At 37.9% G+C, this 12,985-nt stretch overlaps 1 protein-coding gene across 6 annotated transcripts in view; it reads right to left on the reverse strand.

Moving 5' to 3' along the window:
* Positions 1-11,345, reverse strand: part of eno4 (enolase 4) — a 37,311-nt gene extending 25,966 nt beyond the window's left edge. For 3 of the 6 annotated variants that reach the window (XR_014624321.1, XR_014624322.1, XM_084376204.1), the window contains exons 1-3: positions 11,127-11,344; positions 6,740-6,868; positions 5,595-5,779 (exon numbers count right to left, since the gene is read on the reverse strand). Coding sequence is in view for 2 of the 6 variants with exons in the window: in XM_084376204.1 (XP_084232330.1) it covers positions 5,595-5,779; positions 6,740-6,868; positions 11,127-11,294 (482 nt within the window). In the remaining 4 variants the exon portion in view is untranslated. Of the gene's footprint in view, positions 1-5,594; positions 5,780-6,739; positions 6,869-11,126 lie in introns of all 6 variants that reach the window. The other 3 variants (XR_014624323.1, XM_084376203.1, XR_014624320.1) reach the window with 2 other exon arrangements.
* Positions 11,346-12,985: the final 1,640 nt, after the last annotated feature.

Below are 12,985 nucleotides of genomic sequence, written 5' to 3' on the forward strand. Positions count from 1 at the left end.
TGCTCAAGTTTTGAAGCAGCTCTAGGTGAAGCATAACCAGGCTTCCTTGGATCATGCCCAGAGCCAAGCGACACTTGAACAGTTTCACCATCGCCATGGATGCTGTAAGCAGCCAGAGAGGTTGTGCAGGAAAACACCTGTTTTAGCCCTAATGAACTTGCGTTTGGGTTTACAGTGCGTGGGCCGCTTACTCTGTTATATGGACCAGTGGCACAATCTGCGCTGTAGGTGGATGCGAGTGATGTAGGTGCCGGCGCCATGCTGCTTAAATCTGACCATAACGGTGCTGACGGTCCAGTGAGTTTTTTCTTTAACTTGTATTAGCTAAATCATTCGGTGATAGAAAAGGAGGCTCTCACCCTTAGCAGACCTGCCAACCTTGAAGAAATTTTACGAGTACAAACACCCCCCAACCCCCCAAATGGCTTTTTATTTGTTTTCATTTGAGCTCTTGCGTTGTTGTTGTTGTTGTTGTTGTTGGTGGTCATAAAGAATTGCTTTGAGGAATAAAATACTTCAGACCACCACCAGTAAAAGCTTCCATAATTTTAACTGGCGCTACACTACTATTTGCAACACACACACAGTAACTTTGACGAGTGGTTAACAACACCGTCGGGTAAACTCAATGTCTTAATTTGACCTTTTCAATGCTGTTTGCATGTGAGATCTATAAGGATGCAGGCGATTAGCAGTGACACGGGTGAAGAGGGATCGGTTATCCGGCCACCCTGGCTTGCTTGAGGCACTGAATTGAATTGAACGTGTGAAGCATTTGGCTAGGAGGGGCAGGTGGGCAAGGGTGTTAAAATGTAGTGCTCTGATTGGCCAAAAGCTTTTCACTCCACTTACAGGCAGATTGTTGTGGCTCAGCAGCATAATCAACTTCATAGATTGAACTTGCATAGAAACTGAAACCGGCGAACTGTGAGATGCAACAAAATGCGTACGTGGAGAGAAGCAATTCGTACAAGCCTACTTAAGAGTCAAAATGCACACACACATGCACGTCTACACTACAGAAGACTGACTCACATTTCTTTTTGTTCTTTGCATTTGTAAATAAACATTTATTCGTACATGTTAGTCTCATCTGGTCTCAAATCTTTTGTCTAGCTCAATAGTTACTACTACTTGCATCAGTAGTTAAAGTGAAAGCACTTACTGTATTTGACTGGTATGTTATAATATGACATCATTAGATTATCAATACTGAAGCATCCGTGTAAGCAGCTGTTTAAGCTGCTGAAGGTGGAGCTAGTTCAACCTACTTTATATACAGTTTAATATAGTGACACCAGATATGTTTTGAGGGGTTGTGAGATGACTGAAAGAAAAAAAAAATTCTGATACACAAATTTATTTTGACTTTTTCTGTAACCTTTCATTGAAAAGAAAGTATGTGAGAACTTCAGAGGGAAAAATCTGTTAATAATGTATATGGTTGATTGATTCTTTATTGATTTTTTAAACATCTCAAATAAAAAAATATATATATTTTTTTGTAAAGGCTCATTTATGCTCTACGTTAGAAACACATACAGATTCCTAAGTAGCTGCCTTTCATGCGTATTTCTGCACATTTCCTGAAAGCTTACTGATGCAGACCAATGGAGCAATACCTCTGGTGGTCGGGGGGGAAGTGTAGTATTGTAGCCAATAGTTCAAGCAAGACATGAGCACAGGACAAGATGAGGGTTTTTTTGAGGAGAGGCTATCAGTTGGTGAGAATGTTTAAATGTCTGTATGATGTCCGTGTATCGCCCGGGCACAGAGACAGTCACTACAGAACAGCTGGGAGGAGATTGGATGGGAATTAAATGTGAGTTGGATGGTGGTGAAGGAAAAGTAGAGGTCCGTGCGAGACCTCTGACTGTTGAAGTGGTGCCCTCTAGTGGTTGTATTACTTAACATCCATACGAACGATGGAGGCCTTCAGGATGCATGGAAGTATGTGGACAATGAAAGCTATGGACGTATCTATTTTCATATGAAAAGAGAGCATTAATGAGTTGAAGAAAATACAACAATTCCCTATAAAATGTATTGGAGAGGAAGTATGAAGAAGCATAAAATGGAAACACTAAAGTACAAGAACATGTTGTGAAATTAAAATAAAATATTTGAGATTTATAATATTTGTGACATTGTGTAGGCCAATGGAAACTGTCCAGCCTGCAGACATGGAGTTATCATAATGTGTCTTAAGGTGTACGGATGAACAGGATGTTCTTCAAGTAACCACTATCTTGTTCAATTTCCCACTTTCATAGCAAACCAAATTTCATGAAAATCGGTTCTGAATTAAGCAAGTTATAGTCAATTTTGCACCAAAATCTGTATATTTCAATACACATTGTATTTGTTTAAGGGTGGATCTTGACCTCCCCAAGACTGTGCCTGCACAGACGCATCACAGCCAAAGAGGTACCTACATTTCTATATCTATGATTAAAACAACATACTCTGAAGAATGAAATAAGACAACAAATCAATGTGTTTCTTTAGAATATAAGATAAAATGCTGCCACTCAAATTTATCTTTAACTTTGTTTACTGTGTGTTTTGTCTCTTTTTTGGCAAATAAATTACAAAATACAAGTTTAGAGAGGTGGAAGCGTACGAAAAAAAGGGCCTGAAATCTCTGCTGGATTAGTCACCCAATATTATCATATGATTATTATTGATAGAATATCAATATTCAAATTTTTTAATATTGCGTTATGATCAATATTGGCACAATATCGCAAAACACCCACAGTCTCAACATCAACACAGGTCAACATTACTTACTAAGTAGGTACCACAGGGTTCTGTGCTCGGTACATTAGAGTTTACAATCTACATATATCAAATTATTACATTAGAAATTATAATATCCACTTCTATGCAGATGACACAGTATTGTATTGTTGTTGACCTTTTCCAACTCAAGCCATATCTATATATCAGTCTGCTTTTATTGTTCTTCAGAAATCTCTAAGAAATGAATAAACAAAATGTGTTTTGTGCCCAAACACACTGAAAGCAATAACTGACGTGTCTTGTTTAATGTACAGCAGCTGTAGAAAAAAAGCATCTATGGCCACTCTTTTGGCACTCCAAAATCAAAAGAAGTTACGAGTAGGGATGTCAAGGCATTACGCCTTGTGATGCTTTTACTGCCCATTCGGGTATATATCTTTCTTTCTTGGGACCCACATAAATATTTTGTCCTATGGTAACTGTAAGCCCCACACAAGTAAGTGGGTGTTTGTGTTGTGAAATGGTAAAATGAGAAACGTATAGGGTGTGTGGGTGTGTAGGTGTTACACTGTCCATTAGGGATATAGTTATCAAAAACTTACGGTACCATATCATCACAATATATATAGTCCACTGTATATTTATCACAATATTAACAAATAAGAAAAAGACTTGAACACATGTGTACCGCATTTATTATTTGTATACAGTTTGTTTTACTTTTTACTTGAGGTCCTTCTGCTTTCCTTCTATAGTAAAATAAAAGTAGCCAGCCATGTCCTAGGCATGTGTGAAAATTAACTATAAATTGTCTTGGCAATGAATGATTACTATGTACAATTACAAAACAAAACATCAAGCCAGCCAATAGTAGTATGTATTCATACTGATTTCCCTTGTTATAACCATGAACTTTATAGGCAAAATAACCACATCATAGGTTGGTAGATATCGTCAGTCCCAGGATGGTATCACAGCATTTTTTATTCGCGATATTGCAAAATGTGGTATATCGTTACATCCCTACTGTCCATAGTAGTGAAGCAGAGCAGAGGAGATCAATTGATAGACAGACAGACAGTCACTTAGTTCAGTTTCTTCGCCAGCTGCTTTTTGTGGTTGAAAAAAACTTCTGGCCCTAATTCAGTTTATCTACCATTGTAGCAAAACACAGACAGAAGGGCAATGGCAGGGATGTGAAGGGACAGTCAATTTGACAGAGAGAGACGGAGAGAGAGACAGAGAGAGCTGCAAACCATAGACAGCCGGTTGCGCCTCCCTGCTGATTTTCAGCTATTATTATGAATGCTCTGATTAACAAATGTAAATCAATTATGCTCTGTTTGTGAAGACAGTTTTGTTTAGGTTTGTTCGGTTTCAATGTACAAATTAAGCTATGGATATACCAACAAACTCCCCTTATGTGGCTCAAAGGTGTATTGCAGATTAAAATCCTAAATAAAAGACTATGGAAGGAAATTCTGCAAATGTATTTGGAAAGACCGCACTAAACCATACTCTTTGAACTATCTATCTAATGTAAAACACCTAATGTAAGATGCAGGATGTGATATTATAAAGACATATCTCCTCTGCTTGTAGTTCCAAAGTTGAATCCATAGCAAGACAGACTGCAAGATAAATATAGCACTGTGCACCCCAGTCCCCGGAACCACACTGATGCGTAGTTAAGCCTTTCTAGCGGGTTATGTCACATAACACAAAAAGCAACAAATGAGAGGACCTCAGTGATGCCTCATGATGATATGATAGGCTGTGACAATAGGCAAGCAAGTGCAAAGCATTGACCTCTGCATGACCCAATCTTAGGAGGTCAACAGATGGCAAACTACATATGACTCCATGGGATCCTAATGGACAAAATGGCACTAGCTACGTATGTGTTTTTTTCTCTGTTCACCTTGAAGCTTGTACTTTACAGGATTAAATTCTAGATGAATGTGCTCAACTATCGAGTTCAAGATGCCAATCAATGTGGAGAAACATGAAATGTATAATATGATTACTAAAAACAAAAAGCTAAAAGCAGAAAAAATAAGGATGCACAATATGGGTTTTTTTCAGCCGATATTGATAACCGATGATTATCTGCTTCTCATGGCCAATACCGATAAAATCACCAATAATTTCACACTTTAAAAATATTAAAGAGTTCCTAAACTGTAGGTTATTCACACCTGAGGTTAAGAAAGGCTAAGATGTAGTACGCAAAGAGGATGATTTAATAAATTGTCCAGCTCTTTGAACTTGTAGACTTTTTCCCTCGTCTCCTTGTAGAACATGCGTTACAAACTACAATCATGTTTTCTTCTTCTGAAACTGTAAAAAATGTCCACACCAGTAACGACATGTCTGGTTCTCTAGTCTACACTGCATGGCTCTACACAGGTGCAGCAGTTTGAAGTCATGAGAGTGACAACAACATGCTGCACTTCTTTTTCTTTTATTTTTGGCAGACTGCAAACCAAATTTAAAGGTGCCTACCACTGCTACTGTATTTGAGTGTGTAGATGATGCGCTTGTTAAGTCAGTGAAAGCAATTTGGCTCCAAATTATGGTTTGCATTTATCGGCTATAATTTCAGAGATGCGAATATATAGGTGATAATATAAATTTCCCATCAATTCTGATGATCGGGCCGATATTTATTGTGCGACCCTAAAACAAAATCTCAATTTGATCCGTGGGATATCTAGATACAGATTGGAAGTCAAAGTTCTCACAGCTTCAGCTTTTCATTCCAACACAAAAGCTTCAGCTTTTTTCATTCCAACACCCCTCCAGATATGAAACACACCATAGTTACCTGAAAAACATTTGTACACTACCTGAGTATATGGTCGACTTCTGATTGGTTACAGGGGTTTTGGCCCTTCAGCATGTTGTTCAGAGGTTCACTGATCCACTGGACAGCAGTCATCACATGTTCAGCTCTCTCCTGACTTTTAGCTTTCCACTCCAGTGAAGTCTCCTTAGGCCCTAAATGGCTGGGGATGGCAGCTGAGGACATGCTCTGAACACCAAGAGAGGTAAAAAATTCTTCAGAATCCTTACAGCCCCCAGTTGTCAACATCCTGATTCTTTGTTGAAAGAAATTATTAAAAATGTACCTCCTTTTTTGGGTTGTACTGGATTGACTGCCTTTGGATCCTGAGTGTAACTTTAAGAAAATACTTTTCTTTCTTTGGGTAATTTGCCCAACAGGACAATAAATCATGGAGACACTCATTTCTGTCTTAGCATCAATTGAAGACTTTTATGATCATTTTTATGTTACTGTTTGTCTTTGAACCTATACAATGGTGTATGACAGGAAATTTGGGGAGGTGAGCGGACATGCAAGAAAGTACTTAATTAATGATTAATGTGTGCGATTTTGAGCACTTGGCCACCACAATGACTGATCTGATAAGATTATAATTTATCTATGGGACTAAGGAACTAGCCTCTTCCTCCTGACAATGACTACTTGGTTGTAGTACTAACTATAACTATTGAGTAGAAGCGATGATGCTTGCCTATTGGCTCAGCCCGAGGAGTCTGCCCTCAGTGACCTCACTATTACCTCGGTTCATGCTCTCTGGCTTTTGTGATAATGTAAAATCTGAAATGGCAAGGGTCAAGGGTCATGGTCTGATTGGTTCCTTCTTTGCTCCCTTTTTGCCTCCAGCTGCCTCTTTACATCAGATCTCAGTACTGCATGCTTGAAGAGGAAGGCAAGGCACTAATGAATCACATCTCTTTTGTTTAACCTTTATTTGTTCAGTCTTTACACTTGCATACTCGCGTGCATACACTGAACTCAATATCCAGATTCTGCCACATAAGCTTTTGTCAGCCACAGTCCAAGCAGTTCAGAAAGACGCAGAACGTCGACTGTTAGGCTAATCTGTTGTATTGGACCAGTTCTCAGTTTTACCTGGAAATTTTGTGTCTGCAGTCATAAAGGCAGAATGTGCCTCATGAATTTTACCTTTTCCTTGTTGCAGATGATACAGAACACCTCTGTCTCAATGGATAGTTGTCCTCCTGCATCAAAAACCTCCCTTCCCTGAAGTCTGCTGATCCTTGGTGGTGCAGAGAGGTTTGCAAAGTAATTTGCCTGAAGTGACAGTTAATGATTAAAAAAATGAGTACATTTTCTCCTGACCTTTTCAGCATTTAAAGTTATGTGATTCTTTCACCCTTTGAGCTGGAGTGACATCATCAAATGAGAACTCAGAACTCATGCCCTTGATTAAAAAGCACCTTGTGATAGTAATTTGCAGAGTAATTTACACACATTCACATGGAGATGTTTTAAAAACTGCTAAACATATAAACATTTACCTGAATGTACACATATTCACCATTTCATTCAGGGACAATGTACAAGAAGTATGTTAAACTCTTCATTTACCAAATTATTTGAAGCAAGTCTGAAAAATATCACAAGTCACTTATAATGCAATGCAGTTAAATTACACTATTTTTCAGACATTTTGAACTTTGGTGAGTGATCAACCCTATAATCAAAATCTTTCCCTAGCTTACCACACTCAAGATACAAACACACACACACAAACATACATTTCTGCAGACTGAGTTTATGTGCGCTTACCCGCCAACACCACAACACTACACTGTCCATCGGAACTTACTCATATCAAGCAATCATCTCACTTGCTATTCAGCGTCAAGCTGCAGCTGACAGTACACATGGCCTATCTTTTGTTTGTGAAAAATGTTGATATTGATTTGGATACAATGACATGGCTGGCTAACTAGCTAGTCTTATTATAATACATAGCGTGAAATTATATTTACTGTTTGTTAACTGTACACAGTGTTACTGACATTGAATCTTGCTAGCATTATGTTAGCTTTCTGGCTAATAGCTGACACATAGGGTTCAATGAGCTGAGCAGACTCATTTATCTCATATCAAACCTTCAGGTGTGGCTCATGAAAAAAATTATTTTGATCGCAAAATGCATGAAAATATAAATGAATGGTCTTATGTTATTATTAATTATAATTATTATAATTATTTTTTCTTTTTCTTTTTTTTTAAGTGAGATAATGGCCTTTGAGGTGTCCATTATCAGGAATGAATGCAGTGCATTGGACGGTTCTGGCCTCCACTTTCCCCACTAATTCCTGATAAAATGACCGTTAAGGGCATTATCCCTTACTTACCCCATAATGTCAACTATTGTCCAGGATGACACGGTTGACATTATATTCATTTTATTAAGATTAATGCTTTTATTTGTAAAATTTCAATGTTTGATATTGTGATATTATTACATCATTATGACCACTGAGTTATTTTACTGTACAATTTTGGATTAATTTTTTTATTTTCTGTCTGTAGTGATTTCTTCATAGCTTATTAATTTCCTTGAAAAAGTATTTTCAGCATGAATCCCTTTACATATCATAAATATGCATTATTTATAAACATAAATTATGTTTAAGAGCAGTTAAAATTAAAATTAATGTGGAAACTCATAAGGTGCTCCTTTTAAACACATATTTTTTTGTGTGAGTGAAGAAAACAATAACAGTATGATGGCAAGTATTGTAAATGTTTTTCAGACATTTTGCAGTTTAAATCACATGGCAGCGTTAAAATGTAGGTAAAAAATTTGAACAAGTCATGAGGGGTACGTCTAAAGCAAACACATTTTAATGAGAAAAAATAACTGAAAGTTTTACTTTCAGAGCTTTAAATATTGGTAACTATCTCAGTTCATGTATGTCTCATATTTTATTGATCAAAAAAGTTTAAATATGTTAATATTTTGATAAATAATTCACGTGATCCTGTATGAATATTTTGACTGGTAGCCTCACATTATTTTCATATTTTTTTAAATTGTTAGCTCATTAGCTTATGGCTCAGTTAGCTGTGGAGCCAGAGGCCTTGACAGTTTGTCTGGATCGGGACCTTGGATCAAAAGAGGGACATTAAAGGATAACTACCATTTTTTACAACCTGAACCTTATTTCTAGCAAAATATATGATCATTTACTCACCCAGATAACTTTGGTGTCATTTGAAGTTGTCCGGACGAAATTAGATCCAGTGGAGCGCCGATATATCCATATAATGCGAGTGACGGGGCACCGACACACAGCCTCTATATAACGCATTATCTGTCACGAAACTAGTTCATTTCACCAATATTTTGTCATGATACACTAGTGCTATTCCCCTCTGAGTCAAGGGTCAAACTAGCAGTAGCAACTACAGGTAAACAAGCCGGCTGTCGCGGGTGTGCGCGCAGCTCAGAGACGACATCTTCCAGGTCAGAGGTAGTAGGTCAACCTACAGACCCCGGATGTTGACAATAGACGAGCCCGGACTCGGAGGGGAATAGCACTAGCGTATCGTAACAAAATATTGGTGAAATGAACTAGTTTCGTGGCAGATGATGCTCATAGAGGCTGCGCTTCAGTGCCCCGTCACTCGCATTATATGGATATATCGGCGCTACACTGGATCTAATTTCATCCGAACGACGCCAAATGACACCAAAGTTATCTGGGTGAGTAAAGCATCGTATTTTATGCTAGAAATAAGGTCCAGGTTGTAAAAAATGGTAGTTATCCTTTAAAACAAGACTTAAAAATACTAAAAAAAGATTTAAATAGGAGAAAAAAAAGACAAAATATAAATATGTAAAAAAGTAAAAATGGTATTATTAGAGCTACTGTAACTAGCTGCCACTCGTGCGGCGCCATCTTGAGTCACCATCATGGGCGATGGGGCTTAGCTTAACTGGATTTGGCATTAGAGTGAACACGGCTAGACACTGAACTGGGACTGAACATAGCCTCCATGACAGACTGAGGTCAGTTTGACCACAGGGGATACAGTACGGAGGTGATTTAGCAGCTCTAGGACTATGACCCAAGAGATGACAAGACAGCAGGCAGGGACGGGGGAGGCATGCAGCGGTTGAAAACTAGAAGAACCAAATCTTACTCTGTGAATTGAGGATTCATTTGGACCAAACCAGAGGTCATTGTGGAAAGACACAATGACACACACAGTTTTACTTACGTTGAGTTTGAATGAAGTGTGTTTTATGATGAGTTAAACTTGAATTCAGACTGTGCACAGTTGTATTTTTCTGGTTAGTAAGGAAAACTGAATAGAAGTATTTCATTTCTTGGTATTTCTTGGTTTATTTTGCTCATTTAAAATAAAGACATGATTTCTTTTTCAATTAATCTTATTATCTGGTATACTGTCGAGTTTAGTGGTTTGTGTGAGTTTGATTCCTGAAATAATTTTCATAATCACTCATATTTAATCAAATGAATTTCTCCTATGGGGGATCAATAAAGGTACATCTTATTTTATCTCATATCACATGGGCCTATTAGTCAGGATAAGATGCAGCTGCTGGTACCCTGATTATCAATTTTTCATGGAAACGAAGTGTCTGTAATCAAATTTCCCATAGATTTTTGTGAACCCCCAACCTTAGTTTAAACTGTGTTTCCTGTTTAACAAACACCTGCACATAAAGAACAAGCTGCAGTCTGTATTTTTGCTGTGTATTGTGTCCAGTCGATTCAGGTGGCTGGTATATATGGGTGAGTACGTAAGGAGACTCTTGGGCCTTGGCGGAGGTATACGCTCTACTGAGTGCCATTCCAGTTTAGTACTGTAATATAATATATAATATAATTAATAAGCTACCCTATAGTTTTGTAAGTAATGGTTGTGGTGTGAAGGCTCCCACAGCTGTATTATTTTTCTTTTTAAAACTAAGCTCAGCCAATGACGAGAAATGTTATGGAGTTTATTCAAATCTGGATAAAGGATTTTTTTAAATTTAATTTTATTATATTTTTATTTTGGTGTAGTTTAGTTTTCTTTGCCACTTTTCAGTCTGAGTTAGAATAAGACAACTTTCCATTTTTGTAAATATTGGCCATTTTGAGAAGTCTCACTTAATAACGTTCAAATGTTAATTGAGAAGCTCAGCCAATGAATAAAGAAATGTTAGGGAGCTGATCAGGTTCAAAACTGGATGACACAGTAAGCGTTGCAGTGGGTGGTGTAGGATCCTGCTAATTTACGTTGAAACAGGTGGTGTAGGCTACTGCAGGACCAGGTTGAGGTAATGTATAGCCTCTTTTGTAACCATGACGGCAAAGCGAGATCAATAGCTACATCTGAAGTAGGAAACATCTGGCTCACGCATTTTTCAAGCACTTGAAGGCAGCACTAGACAGGAGCTAGTTGGCAAAGTAGTAGTAAAGTGAGGCTGTGTGTACTAAGTGTAATGTAGAAACCTCCGTCAAATACCTCGAGCTGTTCACTCATCTGGTAACTGTACAGCAGGAAAACAAACTCCTACCAGGTAACCGTAGACGTCTTCCGGCTTGTGTAAAAAGAGCTCGTTCAGCGCTCTCTCCATCTCCTGGGGGACTCTTTTAACCTTGTAAAACTCTGCAGCAGCATTTTTAATGTCATAGAATTCCTGCTCCTCTTTAGAGAGACGGCTAATAAACCCTTGGTAAGACATATTGTCCGGCTATCATCGCGCTGTGTTGTCTGTTACCACGGAAACAGCCCGTTCAAGCGCCCAGGAAATCAGAGTGACGCCGCGAGCTCACGTGTAGTGAGGCTATTAATAAATAAAAGCAGAAAAGATAATGGCCCTCTCCATTTATTTATTTATTGTCCATGGCAGATGGTTCTGGAATGTTTGCTGCCATGTCCTACGGCTTTGTAAATCTGCAAAGCAAAAATAAATGAATGAATAGTTGGTAACTGTCCCTTATCAACGCTGAACAAACGGGGCGAGGTGATTAAAACCGATGGATGAGAAACATATTTAAAGAACCAAGTATATAGTAGGGAAAAAAGAATTAGAGAGAAACACACACACACACACACACACATACAAGTGCGAGGTCATAACATTAATTCATAAATAAGAAACATCATGGAGGTGTGAAGAGAAACGACATGCTCTCTGTCAGCAGTGATTTAAAGTACATGTGATTTGAAGAGAGTAACATAAACATGCAGAACAGTGGTACAGCACTTCAACACAGGAAACTGTGTGTATCTTCTTCAGGGGACCTCCATCACAGTACATTAGTAACGCCAATACAAAGTCAGAGTAACTATCACAAGGGTTCTCAACATCCAAAGTTGCTGGATGCTGGGAAGTCTGCTAATACACTGCAGACCAGGACCCTCCCTCCCTTACAGAATTTAACATACTGAGTAATCTGTAATCATTGTGCTGCATATTTCATCTGATTAGTGCAAACAACTAATTTGATTTAGCAGTGGGAGAGTTTTTTTATTATTATTATTATAATTTTTTTTTTTACAAAACATAAAAGAATAATTAATGCCCACTTAAAAAGTTTAATCATTACTAAATCTGTGTTAGACAGTGATACGGTGAAATAACTAACAGTAATAAAAGAGAATGGGACAGCATGAGGTGCAGGAGTGGGAAAGACTTTGTTTTTTTATTTTTTTATTTTTAGGTGTTGCTATGGTTTGGTTAGTCTGAATCTGTCCTGTGTTTTTGTTAGTCAGTTTTTGTTTTGTTCATGACAGAAGCTGAGAACAGTCGTGCTTGCAATTATTCCTTCAATGCCGTTATCCAGAGGAAACAAATCTTGTTATCTCCTGATAACAAGTTCATTCATCTTGTTATCTCAAGTAAACAATAGGCCGGTTTCTCAAGATAACAACTTCATAATATTGCATAAGAGTGGACCATGACATACGCATGCTCTGCTGGTTGGATTCGGGAGTTTCAAAGCAAACCATATGAACTTGGTGTAAACCTTTTAATCATTGAAAGAATGTTCTACCTGCTATGATACGAGGCTAATTATAACCAATTAGTGCAAGGGACTGGTACGTAGGTGTCACAACAGTATTGTTACGTAGAGCAGTACTGTTATGTAGACTTTTTAGAGTGAGACACTTGTGAGAAATAGTTGGCTTGAATGTTCACTATGCTATGTATTTAAGTCTGTGACAGTAATAATAAATCGTGTAAACAGCTGAAAATGCTTTAATCATGCAATCTGTTTAGTGTAGAGACAGGCCAGAATGATAAAACAGGCTTACAGTGGTCAACTTAAAGCTACAACATAAGGAAATCTCACTGACATGTGACTGGAAAAGAAAATACCATTTGGTGTGTTTGAATGGTTTAAATAAAGTTTGTATAAAATAAGTAAG

Source organism: Pagrus pagrus (assembly GCF_965226575.1).
Source record: "Pagrus pagrus genome assembly, chromosome: 15".
In the NCBI taxonomy this organism is placed as follows: Eukaryota; Metazoa; Chordata; class Actinopteri; order Spariformes; family Sparidae; genus Pagrus; species Pagrus pagrus.